A 12943-nucleotide genomic window follows, 5' to 3' on the forward strand; every position below is an offset into this window, starting at 1 on the left:
ATATGATTTTCGTAATAAGTATTACCTACTAACTTTTACCTAACATGACCTCCCCTCCACAAAGTTGATTAATACACTTTGTAATTTTTAAATTATTCGCAAAAGCTCTACTAGAGAACTTCCTACTATTTCTTATGAAGAGAGAGTAATTTTTTTTACAATTCGAGTCATCACAGGCTTTTTTTACACAATAAACTGTTCTTTATTATTTTCGGGTTCTTGTTAATTTTTAACCGACTTCAAAAAAGGAGGAGGTTATTAAGCTTATTTACAATGTATTTGAGCGGTTACCTAATCAAAACTTTATTTATTACGGAAGATATGTAAGCCTTAGATAATCGAATCACCGAAAAGAAATAAAATATGACCTATGTTAACACACTTTTTGTAGATTTCGAGTTGTGTCTCTTCTACCATTGAAAGTTTTCACGTTTTTTTAGAAAAACTTCGAATTTTAATGAATGATTTAATCCGTTCTTGAATGAATTAATTATATGTATTTTCATTATAAATTAACTATTGTGGAGGATTCAGTTGCTTTTTATTATCTTAGAAGGAGTTCACTTTGATTTCAATATTTTTATTAAGTATATTAAATCGAATAAATTCAAACCATTTTTATGTAGAGTTCCTGGGACTCATGCCCGTTTTCACCATCAATCCCTATTTTTTAAGTGACCCCTATGGTAACACATAACAGGAATTTTGTGTGGTAACACATAACACTTAAAAATTAGGGTTTTATGATGAAAACGGGCATTAGTGCCTTTTAGGATCCCCATTGCAAGCATCAGATTCTCATTGCAAACAGCTAATTAGTTAATAATAGGTAAGTAATGTCCCTATTTATTAATATTATTCAGAACAAGAATAAAATATACATTAAATTGACCAATTAATTATACCCAGTTAACTATCTAAAGTTTTTAACTGGACATGTATCTTATTAATCGCTGTCAATTAATCTGAACCAATCACAATCGTCAATAAATCTGTAATTTTAATCAAACACCCGACACCGGTACATTAACTGGCTCATTAGCGAACTCGATTCGAAGCCGTTAACCGTTTCATGATCGTTATTAATCACCTCTCGGACTCTGACTCGATTATTTTATCGCTCGAATAAAACAATATAAGCGGCGGGCGGAGCGTATCACACAAATATCAGTTTAATATCGCGGGGTTTGATTCGCTGTGACGTGGACGCCTTAAGGCGGGGCCTAGCCGCGGAGGGGGCTCGGGCGGTTTCGCTCGCCATACCATTCCGTGCGAGCACCGCCGCCGCTCGTATTTGTCCGCTCCGCTACTCGTTTTGTATGTTCGTGCGCGTGTGAACGTGTGAGCACGTGCCCCAGTGGCGTATTCGTTCCCTCGTCAACAAAACCGCCAAGATTCGGGTGAAGAATCGCGAGCCGGTACCGGCGTACGCTATGGCGGACGCCGACCGAGACTCGGACCTCGGCGACGACAGCCCCGTGGTGAGTCGTCGACCTAAGCTTTGTTTTGCACAGGTTATCGACTGCTTGACCACTATCAGTGTGATATCGGCATAACTCGAGTTATGCCCTTATTCAATGGATCGAAAACAGCAGATATGTCAGAATATCGCTTTTCAGTGTTAAAGCTTTTCAAGTTCATTCAGTGTCATGGCAGTTTGACTGAAGAAAGTTACTGATGTTGTGGTATTTGTTTGACATAATATATGAAAGTTTATTTACATTTAGCAACAACTTGTAAACAACATGTCCAATTTCTTTGATACTGTCACAATTTGACATAATTTGAGATGTTGTTTTGAACATTTCGATTGTTTGACGCTGATAAATTGTTTGTTACATCAATTTTTTTCCATAATATTTATCTTATGTTAAGTTCCTATTTACATACAATAGTTTTTATTTCATAAAACAATACTTATCTTACCGCTTTTTAAATTTCTGCATGAATTGTAATTTATGAATAATATTGTTGAATAATTGACATTCATTGTATTTAGGGGGTAGATATATTGTTGACTTACGCGGGTTACGCGCTTTTCAGGTATAGGGTAACCTACCTACATTTTTGTTTTTGTTTATGTATCCAAACTGTCATGTATGGCTTTATTAGGCATCATCCTTTTATTTTCGTATTCGTAAGTAGTACCTACTTGTTATTTTTTCATGTGACTTAAGTACACCCTAGCTAAGGTGGACTAAATGGCCCGTAAGTGCCGTAAGTTATTTCAATTCACATTTTGATATGAAACTGGCAAAATTCTTATATGATGGTCTACTTTTTGATTAAAGTTATTTATTAACTCAGGTTTAGGTACAGTTTCTGTAGCTATAGGTTAATTTATTTTATACAAAAAAGGCTTTTAAAAGAGTGCAACAATCAAACATACCAGGTTAGGTAGGATATTTTTCATTGTATTCTTAAAATTAAGAAACAATGGATATAATAGACAATGTCACCCACATTAGAATATTAACTTAAAAACTTTGTGCTAAAATGGACGCCAATCACAATGCAAACAATATCCATTAATGACACTAAAGATGCCACCTACTTATTTATTTCTTCATCATTATAGATATGAGTGATTGATTTCTATGCTAAATTTTGGAAAATTGCATAGGTTTCATCATGGTGTAATTTATTCGATATGTTTTGTTTCCAATATCGTATGATAGACATATAGACATAAGATGACTGCACTATCCATGCATTCCTAGCAATGAAGTACGACATTGCCTTGCACCGAGCACTCGGCACAAATTATTGAACTTGATAGGCGTTATTTGGATTGTATGACATGTCACCCGCTCCATCTTAGAGTGAACACACTATAGTTCCTACGACTTGCGTTAACGGAAAACTGCAGTGACAAGAAGCTGAGGAATTGTTTCGTAGTCTTCGTAGGTGAATTATAATTTCAAAAGCTTTTGTCCTGAACTTTCCCGATTTATAAGTTATAATAATCTACTAGCTCCAATTCAGTAGCACTAATAAAAAAAACCTCAATATGCATAGTTATTAAAACTTATTATCCTAAAGAGGCGGATTTCAAACTAAATATTTTTTAATAACTTAAAAGAATCGAATTGTCAATATGCAGTTAAAATCTGTATTAAAACTTAGCATAATGTTAACTAAGTAATGTATGCTAAGCTTAATTTCCAAAAGTTAAGCTTACTTAGCTTTCCGCGGTAAGTAGCTAGCGCAAGTAAAATATTTTTGTTTGATTAAGGCTGAATTAAACTAAATTTAATCTTTTAATGTTAAATTCATTTTTCAGCCATTATTTCTAAATCTGTAGTAGGTGTTCAGCAAAGTAAACTGTTATCATTAGGCTGAAATACCTCACTGTTACATAACCTTATCTACTTATTGTCAGTGTGAAGTGTAGGTAAATAAACAAACAACTGAATGACGATGACAGACGACAATCACCAAGTAAAGGCGCTGAAAATGATGTAAAATGTAAGTAAGTTAAAGTTATTTTGTTGCAGGGTTTAAAACTAAGTACGTACGTAATTTCTTAACAATATTACAAAATGAAATATTTTTTTTTATTTTCTTAGCATATTAATAGGTACAATTTATTTATTTATTTAGTTTTACGTTAAATTAGGACGTTATTCACGATTTTACAAATTAATTACCATAATATCAATTATTATAATTAAAATTTAAGAAAAAGGACACTAGCAAAATTAATAAAAATAAAAATCAATTCAAAGCGGAACCAAAAACGAAAAACAGCGACAAAATCTTATTTTTTTCTATTCACACGTGTGTTGCCAGGGTGCGTCGGCGGCTTTGCAATATGGCGCCGATATGATTATTAATAACAAATTCGGGACCCACGAAGCTAACGATTCGGTTTCAAGTTTAGTTTATTGAATGTGCGAAAGACCCTAACCATGTGTTGGTAGGTTTGACTTGAACATTGTTTATTTAGCGGAACCATTTTGAAGCAATTCAGTTGTTTTTGTGAATATTTTGAGGCCGCCGCGTTTCGTTTTTGTGTGCATCAGTCGGTTGATTTAATGAAATTATTTCGGTTTCTAGCAGTTAGCTCTTGGAATTCTAATGATCTGAAGGAACTAGATCTGACGACTTTATTATTGCTTACCTGTAAAGACATCGTTAGCGGTTTATTTCGGTCTAGACAGATATAATGCTTGCGTTTGACTCAATCATTTATTCAGCGGCGTGTCGGGCTTTGGAGACATCTCACGGGAGGCCAAAGCTCACGCACGATTTATTATCCTTCTCGGCGAATAGAGGGCCACAAATTAATTAATCAAATCTAGCTGTCACTCAGTGCACAATCGCGGACTAAACTTAGCTCGGGCTTCCTTTTCCTGTCGACGCCGCGACGTGTCATTAATTGAAATAATTGGCGGGGCCCGGGATTTATTTTTTCGCGTTGACAACACAGCGTCGGTTGCCGGTAATTATAATTCAACGTGTGTTTCATTTTAATTTGAAATATTTGAGCGCGGAGGTGATGATTTCCAAGAAATAATGAGCGTTATGCCTATAAGACATAAGTACATTTAAATTTTCTAATATTGGTTTGAAAAACATGAAAAAACACTTAATTACTTACAGTAAGTAACAAATATGCATAATTAGTCGTAATTTAAACAAGATGCACTGTGTCTTGTGACCTTTTTCTAACGTAAGTGTGGGGCAAAAGGCAGTAGCATACGTCACTTTTTTTAAAGCGTTTAAAGATTGTAAAGGTAAGTGGTATAGTGATGCGTAAAGTGTGTGATTGTGTGGGCCCTGTTTAGGGCAGGTGCCGAACCCTCTCCCTACCTGGGCGCGTGCGCAATCCACACAACATTTTAATAGTTTTTTTTGGGGACTTGAGTCATTGTGTCTATTCCTTATTCTTCGTAATTTATTCCGAATGTTTGGTGGACGAATATGTACAAGATAAGTGCATATGAATAGCTGAAATTAAAAAAAATTGAAAAAGAATTATTACATTTTGTAGCGTTAAAGAGTCACATCTCGAAATAAATTTTGAATAACTGGAAAAATCGAATTGTCTAAGAGTATTTAGCTAAACAGGGTGGAAACGATAAGTGATCTCACTCGATTATTTCTAAACTATACAAGATATCAATAAACTAGTTACTGATCCTGAAAGTGCTTTATGAGCTCTATCAAAAGGTACTAATAATAGGTTACAGAATAAACTTGATCTATCCGAAAATTCAATGTTTCTAGCTTCCATACATTTAGTAAAGTCACATTATTTTAAAAACTACACATGATATCGTAAAACTGATTTTTGATTCTAAAGGTGCTTCACAAGCTTTATCCAATGGTATCAATAATAGGTTACAGAATAAACTGGATCTATCCAAAAATTCAATGTTTCTTTCTTTCATACATTTAGTACTACCACAGTCATGACACTCATCTCTTGACAATATTATAGCAAGTAAAGCCTAAAACCAATGTTTTCCATGAATAATTTTAAATAAGAATACAATTTACGAGTTTATTTTAAGAGTTTATTATTAAATAAAAAAAATTACACTTCTAATATTGTGTGTCTGGCATACATTTAGTATGGAAGCTGGAAACATTGAATTTTCAGATAGATCCCGTTTATTCTGTAACCTATCATAGGTACCGTTTAAAAGGGCTCGTGAAGCACTTTCAGGATCAGTAACCAGTTTTTCAATATCTTGTATAGTTTAGAAATAATCGAGTGAGATCACTTAACGTTTCCACCCTGTATAAACATATTAAAGACATTTATTTGTGCATTCAAAGCGCTGTCACTACTGCATTAGGCCTATTTGATTATTTGATACGAAAGATCCTTTGTTAAACTTCTAAATTTGCATACAAATAAAATGGCTGACTCAACAAAATTATCTTTGTCGCCCCATCTTACACAGAAATCAAACTCAATGCGTTATCTCTCATTTATATTCAATGTAACTGTCGTAAATAATGGTATTGACATTCAATATTTATAAAGGAAAGATTGCGTGGGTAAGGTTATGTTGTTCAGCCTGTCACACCGAAGTGTAACGCTCGATTTGATCTCACGTTTTTCAGGAATAACGTCATAAGTCAAAATCTGAACTCTATTAATCTTTTATTTGATTCTCTATCAATATTTAATTTTATACTATTTTGTATGTCATGTAATAACACTGAAATTCGAAATCACAGCGAATCAAGTCACAAATAGGCAAATCAAAATTTGATGGACAGTAACTTAACGTCCAAGTTAAATGCAAATTATTGCCAAATATCATGACTAAGTTAGTGGGAACCGAGCCAAACCGGTTTGAAAGGTTCAATTGCAACTGAGGTAGAAGTTTTTTGGGCAGACCCTGTCACTATTGTCTTTGACGAGACCTGGCGATTTCTTTTGTGCCTAACTGTACTTGTAATCCATGTTTTGCTGTCTCTATCTCATTTGCACTTCAGTCAAGCCCCTATTTTCTTCTCTGTCATTAAACAATGATAGCACAATTACAGATACCTGTTTTTGTTAAGGGTAGTTGGCAAATTTTAGGGTGTACCAATAAATAAGGGACCCACATAGCTGTTGTCACTCAAATTGGCAACGATAAATCGAACAGTCAAAACTATCTTTGCACTTTGAAACATAACCTACCTATCTACCTAATTAAAGTTTTTTTTGGAGTTAATGTTTTATGTGGCAAAAAGTCGTATTTTTTATGCAATCAAGCTTTTAAAAAGAACTTTTAATAAAAGAATGCCTTAATTTAAGAAATATGACGATATTTGGTAGAGTCACCGATATTCGTAGCGGTGTGACGTGAAGTAAAACTTCTTTATATTGAGCTGATTGTAACAATAGCCCTGTGATTACTGATAATATCCGCATCCATCAGATACCTACGCTGTGACCCGGCCAATGTTCTCATGTATTCGCGTACGGTAATGTGTTACTTACTTTTATTGATCCATTTTAGGCTGAGTTGTACCACCTAACTTTTACCGTAACTACAAGGATAACCAGTGTTTTTTGTATGGAGTTTGACAGATTTTTGACGTTTGTTAAAGTTAAAGTAAGATGGTGCAACCATATTGGAATTTAAAGCCAAGTTGTGAGGATATCTTTGGCAATTTAATGTAGCGCCATTTTACCGTGGGTTGCGCCATGTTACATTAACTGTAACAAACGTCAAAACTGTGTCTAACTCCACACAAAATCACCGGTTGTAGCTATAGGTACAGTAGTTACGGTTAAAGTTAAGGTGCTGCAACTCAGCCCTAGTCTCAAATTAAGCAAAGCTTTTCTGAAATTCATATTAGGTATACTTATAAAGCTCTTGTCTTATTTAATTGGCAATGATGAATGACCAGCACATTGTGGAAGGGTTATGCAGTTGTCATTTTTGATCAAGGAATTAATTTTGCTTGACAATACTGAATGCTGGTATCGCAATTGGAGAGAATATTCAATCATTTATATTTTTGACAACGCGTTATATATTTATGATAAAAGGAAATGCATCTAAATTTGAAGGGTTTGGAATATTGATATGTACCTATATCCTAGAAATGATTCAGGGAATAAATATTTAATTACATTTATATTGAAACAAATGATCAGTTCAAGAGTGCGAATGTAATATGGTTTTTAAAAATAAATTAAGAAATGCTGATTAGATTGTTGGATTAGTTGTTGTTGTAGCTAACATTAGTTTTTGTTGTTTTATCTAAGCACTTAAGTTATTAGGCATAGTTGTGTGCAGTTGTAATTGGTCCATAGATTTGTAAGTGATTTGTAGCTGTATTTTTTTTACTAAATAAGTAGTATTCTATGTACTGTAACTGTACCTATTAATAAATAAATAAATAAATAAATAAATATATTACTTACTTATCTCAAACACTTGAATCCATTGAAAGTTTCAGGTGGATAAAGAACCCACAACGTTTCGCTTATACGTTCTTGAAACTTACGAAGGCGAGTGAGCTTTACTTGTGTATAACGACAGTGTAATGTCTGTCAAAATGTTTGAAAAACGATTAGTAGCGAGCCACCACACATGTAAAGCTCACTCGCCTTCGTGAATTGCAACAACTACGAGTATACCGGACTTACCACTAATCTAGAGACATTGTCTAACCAACCTGTAGAAAAATTCTAATGCTTTTCACACTGAGACCTACAGTTGTTTCAATAATAAAGTAGCGCAATCATGTTCTAAACTCCTAGTTACCATTCCACCGGTACGCGCATAGTTGTTACATGTTCGCGAATAGCCGCGATCGCATGTTCGCGTTCGCGAGAAGACAGAACTGAGTTTATCATTGATTCTTCACGTTATTGCTCAAAACTGATGCAGTATAGATATGTTAGACACTGAAAAACAACTGACGGTTTTCTTCCATAGAGCTTTACACTAATAGTGGACAAAATGATACATAATATAATTTTGTCAGTGCATATCTATTCTACAATACCTGTGGTTTTGTTAATACATGCATACTTTACTTTGGCCTGTAATTCAGCAAAAGAAAATTAGTAGACGTTGCATTATTAAAAGTGGGAAAAAATATTTTGTAAATTGTGTTCATTTATTTGTGAATGGATAGGGTTTCGATACAAGACTGAAATATCGTATAACTACTTTAAATTCGTATGACGTTCATGACTGCAATTCTGAGTCATTTTTTACTGAATTGTGTTCAATCAGTAAGTATTTTATAGGTACGTTCTCAAAGAAAAATTCGCCACGAAATTCATTATTTACAACCGTAACTAACAGCCCGTAGCGTCAGGCAAATGTTATCGAACACGAAATTTTTCTCCCGACTTTTAAAAACAACTTTAATCAACGTATTGTAGTACTAATCTAAATGTAATGAACTTAATTAACATATGATAGAGTCTAAATTCGTCTATCAAGGTGATGATTTAAGACGGTTCGGGTAGAGACGTTGGTTTGCGGGCGCCCGCATCCTCGTAGCAACAATTTATTCTGTAATACCTTCCCTATTTGTTAATATCGCTTTCCTATTAATGTTGTTGATTAACTGTATGATGGTTAACGGTTTTGTAGAATTAATGTTTATAATAAATGCTAGCGAGGCAATTTTTCAGACTAGCCCCATAAAACAATAAATGTGTAATAGGATCCAATTAATTATACCAGCTTCTTCTTCCTCTATAGTTTAATTAAGTTGTAGTAACATATTACGATTCCATTCTCCCTGGCTTCATGAAATAGTCATAAAATCTTACACTGAATTGTATTTTCAGAACACTCTCCCTCACAACGAGCTTTTCAATTTTTATGTCTCAGAAGGAGTTCGAACCAAGGATTCTTTCTCTGGTAGAGTTATTACTAAGGTTCATAATAGAACCCTAGTTATTTGTTCATTAATGTGTGACCAGCATAGGTTGACTAATAATTAAACGCATCGATAGCTTAACTTTACGAATCACTTACATGAGTCAAATGATTAAAATCGAAGCATTTTCAAGTACATTTCTTGCCTGTTTTTCATTTGTTTTATTCAACTGCTGCACAGAATACACTGCATATAAATGATTCAAATCCCACATCAAGCTTTGCAAATGGCTTCTCGGTCCCCTTGATAGGAGCTGTTCTTGCACTCTATCAATAATTTGCGCGGGCCTTTCATTAGCTTCAGCGAACCTTCAATTTGCATAGTTTAAATAATTATGTCCCGTAATATTGGACAAATGAGCTGGCGGCATACATCTTAGGCATTTTATTCAAATCAACTCTAGAGAAATGTTATGTTACCTTGCTAGAAAGCTTGCAACTATGTGTAATGTTGTTATGGACGCGTGGACAATAGGCGATATTTCCACTTTCTATAAGTAGCTTTACAGTTATTAAAAGACGCCATTTAATTGACGGTTTGAATGTGATTGTGTTGTATTGTTTTACATGAAAAGAGATTTTCGCGATATATTTAGAAATTAAAGAAAGTTAGCATATTGCTGTAGGCCGTAGTCACCGTAGTATCGGTACTATCACGGTTTTGCGCGTATAAGAAGGTAAACTAAATGAATTTCCATAGAGATTGTCACAGAGTAAATATTTTACTCTTATTACTAATTGTATCAAGATCACAACTGCTGAATAAACAATTAAAATGAATATAATTATCGCTCCTCAAAGGTATGAGAAAACCCCGCCTGACTAGAGGGTATTCAGATTCAGACTTCTAAGAATACTCGTCTATTTTTAGTATTAATAATATCAAGAAAATTATATTTCACCACTCAGTGTTCAATAATTAAGTAATTTTGTCAAGAGTGTGTTTGACCATAACCAGTGTAAGTATACCTATACAGAGACCCATCTAAACGGTCACAACATACCTGCTGATGATTAATAAGATTTTTGTTTGCTCAGCAGTTTATAACCTGCTCATCATGACGGGTGTTTGCTTTGATCCAAGTCATTCAAGTGTTAGTCATACATTATTGGGTCGATCGCCAAATCGGGCTTGCACTTAGTTGTGAAATAACGGAGCTTGACTCGTGATGATTGTTACTAGGCAAGGCTTACACCCGTATTCACAAACGATGCTTGCTTAAGTGAAGCAGCAAATCGAACGCACAGCATTGAATAGAGCTCAGTGATTGGTTCATGTGTCACCCTGTGCGTCCACGCGCACTGTGAGACCTCATAGTAATGTTTGTGAATACGGGCGTTAGAGTAGAAGCCTGCTGGTGGGTTTCGACTTATTCGTAGCAAACTGGAATAATGAAGACTACTTATGGTAAGAAAAAGAGTAGAGTGCTCTTTTTAATTCTGAATTAGTAATAAAGAAAGACAGACAGACAGAGAGAGAGCACTCTACATTCTGAAAGAAAATTCTACAATCGATCAGTGATTTTGATCCGTTTATTACACCTATAGCAGGGATCTGTCTAACCGTTAATTTTTGATCATAAACCAAGAATTAGTAAGAAACGGGTCTTAATGCGAAAATTTAAAATCTTATATAAACCAAGAAGAAGTAAGGTTGTTTGTTATACTATTTTTACTTTCAAGATAGCGAAGTGTCCTAGTAAGCACCTATCATTGGAATTGGTGGAAAACATGTATCTGGTCTGGTGCAAATATCTAAACTAAATGACATAGTTTTAATGGATTCTAGGCATACCCAAACCTTCAGTTTCTTTCATCCAAATCTAATGGTGATTACCGAGATGAGGGATGCGTTTGATCCTCAGATTCCATCACCAATATGACCTGACTGAATAAATGTATCAGTCTGACAGAATATGGTTTTCGTCGATAATTAATTCAATAAGCAAATGCCTAGCCTGAGCACATGCCAGTTATGTAAGACGAGCCGGCGCGGGGTATCACGGCGCACGCGTAGGTCTTCGCGAAGACGTATAGGCTTATAATCGCGTTCCGATATTGCGATCAGTGCAGTGTCCTTAATTAAACGTATACGCATACAAAATATGGTAGAATGAATCAAAGGCGAAGTAAGTAGGTGTAGGGTAAAAAGATTATGAGACATGTAGAGGCTCCTTATGAGCAAAATATTTGACGATTTGTAAGCACTATACATATAATAGTCTATACAAATAAAGAAATTTTGACTTTGACTTTATAGTGAACTAGCTTTCCGCCCGCGGCTTCGCCCGCGTGGAATTTTGTCTGTCACAGAAAAACTTTATCGCGCGCGTCCCTGTTTCGAAAACCGGGATAAAAACTATCCTATGTTCTTTCCCGGGACTCAAACTATCTCTATGCCAAATTTCATCAAAATCGGTTGCGAGGTTTAAGCGGGAAAGCGTAACAGACAGACAGACAGACAGACAGACAGAGTTACTTTCGCATTTATAATATTAGTTGGGATTAGTTGGGATGTTTAGGTTACAGCAGCTTTGAAAACTCATTTTGAGTTGGTAAAACATAATTTCAAATTACTCCGAAGAATGGAGAGAGTTGGTAAAAATAATTTGTACTGATGCCCAAGAGGTCATCAGGAAGTGGCATAGTCATTAGTCACTCTCACATCAAGTCCGGTACTTGCGATATGAAATGCTGCATTGTTCATTGGTTTTATAGCCGGTCAGCCTGAAATCAACCCTTAGAATACTATCGTACGACGCTATCCCGAATTTGATATGGGGATAACAATGTAGAGGCATAAAGAAAAATCAATTTCTCATAAAGACAATGTAAAAAAACAATTTGTGAAAGACTATTGACTACGAGTATTTGATTGACTATTAATTGAAATAGAAGACACAAAGATGGTGGCTAAATGAAGAAGTCTCAAGATGCCAATAGTGAGCCTTCATTGCTCTTGTAAAATGCAGCAGAACACGATGCATTATACTATTAAGTGTAATACACGAAATGCAAAAAAGGTATAAATACGCAAAACGCTCGAATTCCGCGGCAAGACGTGTGAATAGGGCTGGCACGTTTCAGTTTCAAAAATTGTCCAATTGAATTAGGTTGACAGTATTGTAACCGCATCTTTTACAGACGTTGAATTACGAGGATACATTATAATCAGTTTGTAATCATAGCTATGTCTACGTCAAAATTTGTCACTTGACCATCATTCTGCCAAGTTAGGGCTGATTTACATGTATTAATTTGTTAAATAGGTAACTAAATCAGCTATAAGTCTTAGTTCGTCTCGCACATCCAATCCTTAACAATGTTAACATAATTTTTGTGTTCCTGCAGTTGGAGGTAAGATAGCCAGTTCCTCTGTGCTCGCTTTCATCTTCGGCCTGATCATCACTTTCCATCAGGTGAGATGCACGCCAAGAACTAAAAAAATCCTTAGACTTATTATTTGCCTGATGAGCTTTTAAAGTTTTATACGAAACTAGCTGACCCGGCGAACTTCGTACCGCCTTAGCGTAGAGATTTTCTTTATATTTTTTTCCGTAAAAACCTTGTACAGAGTATTAGAA

At 34.9% G+C, this 12943-nt stretch overlaps 1 protein-coding gene across 6 annotated transcripts in view; it reads left to right on the forward strand.

Annotated features, from left to right (window-relative positions):
- Positions 1-1271: 1271 nt before the first annotated feature.
- retn (retained) overlaps positions 1272-12943 on the forward strand; it is a 144708-nt gene continuing 133036 nt past the window's right edge. For 4 of the 6 annotated variants that reach the window (XM_028319438.1, XM_028319441.1, XM_028319440.1 and 1 more), the window contains exons 1-2: positions 1272-1481; positions 12711-12716. In XM_028319438.1, coding sequence (XP_028175239.1) covers positions 1434-1481; positions 12711-12716 — 54 coding nt within the window. In that variant the 5' untranslated portion in view covers positions 1272-1433. The remainder of the gene's footprint in view (positions 1482-12710; positions 12717-12943) is intronic. The other 2 variants (XM_028319439.1, XM_028319443.1) reach the window with 1 other exon arrangement.

The sequence above is a fragment of the Ostrinia furnacalis genome, unplaced genomic scaffold (assembly GCF_004193835.3).
Source record: "Ostrinia furnacalis isolate ACB-3 unplaced genomic scaffold, ASM419383v2 OfSCF7182, whole genome shotgun sequence".
NCBI classification, from domain to species: domain Eukaryota; kingdom Metazoa; phylum Arthropoda; class Insecta; order Lepidoptera; family Crambidae; genus Ostrinia; species Ostrinia furnacalis.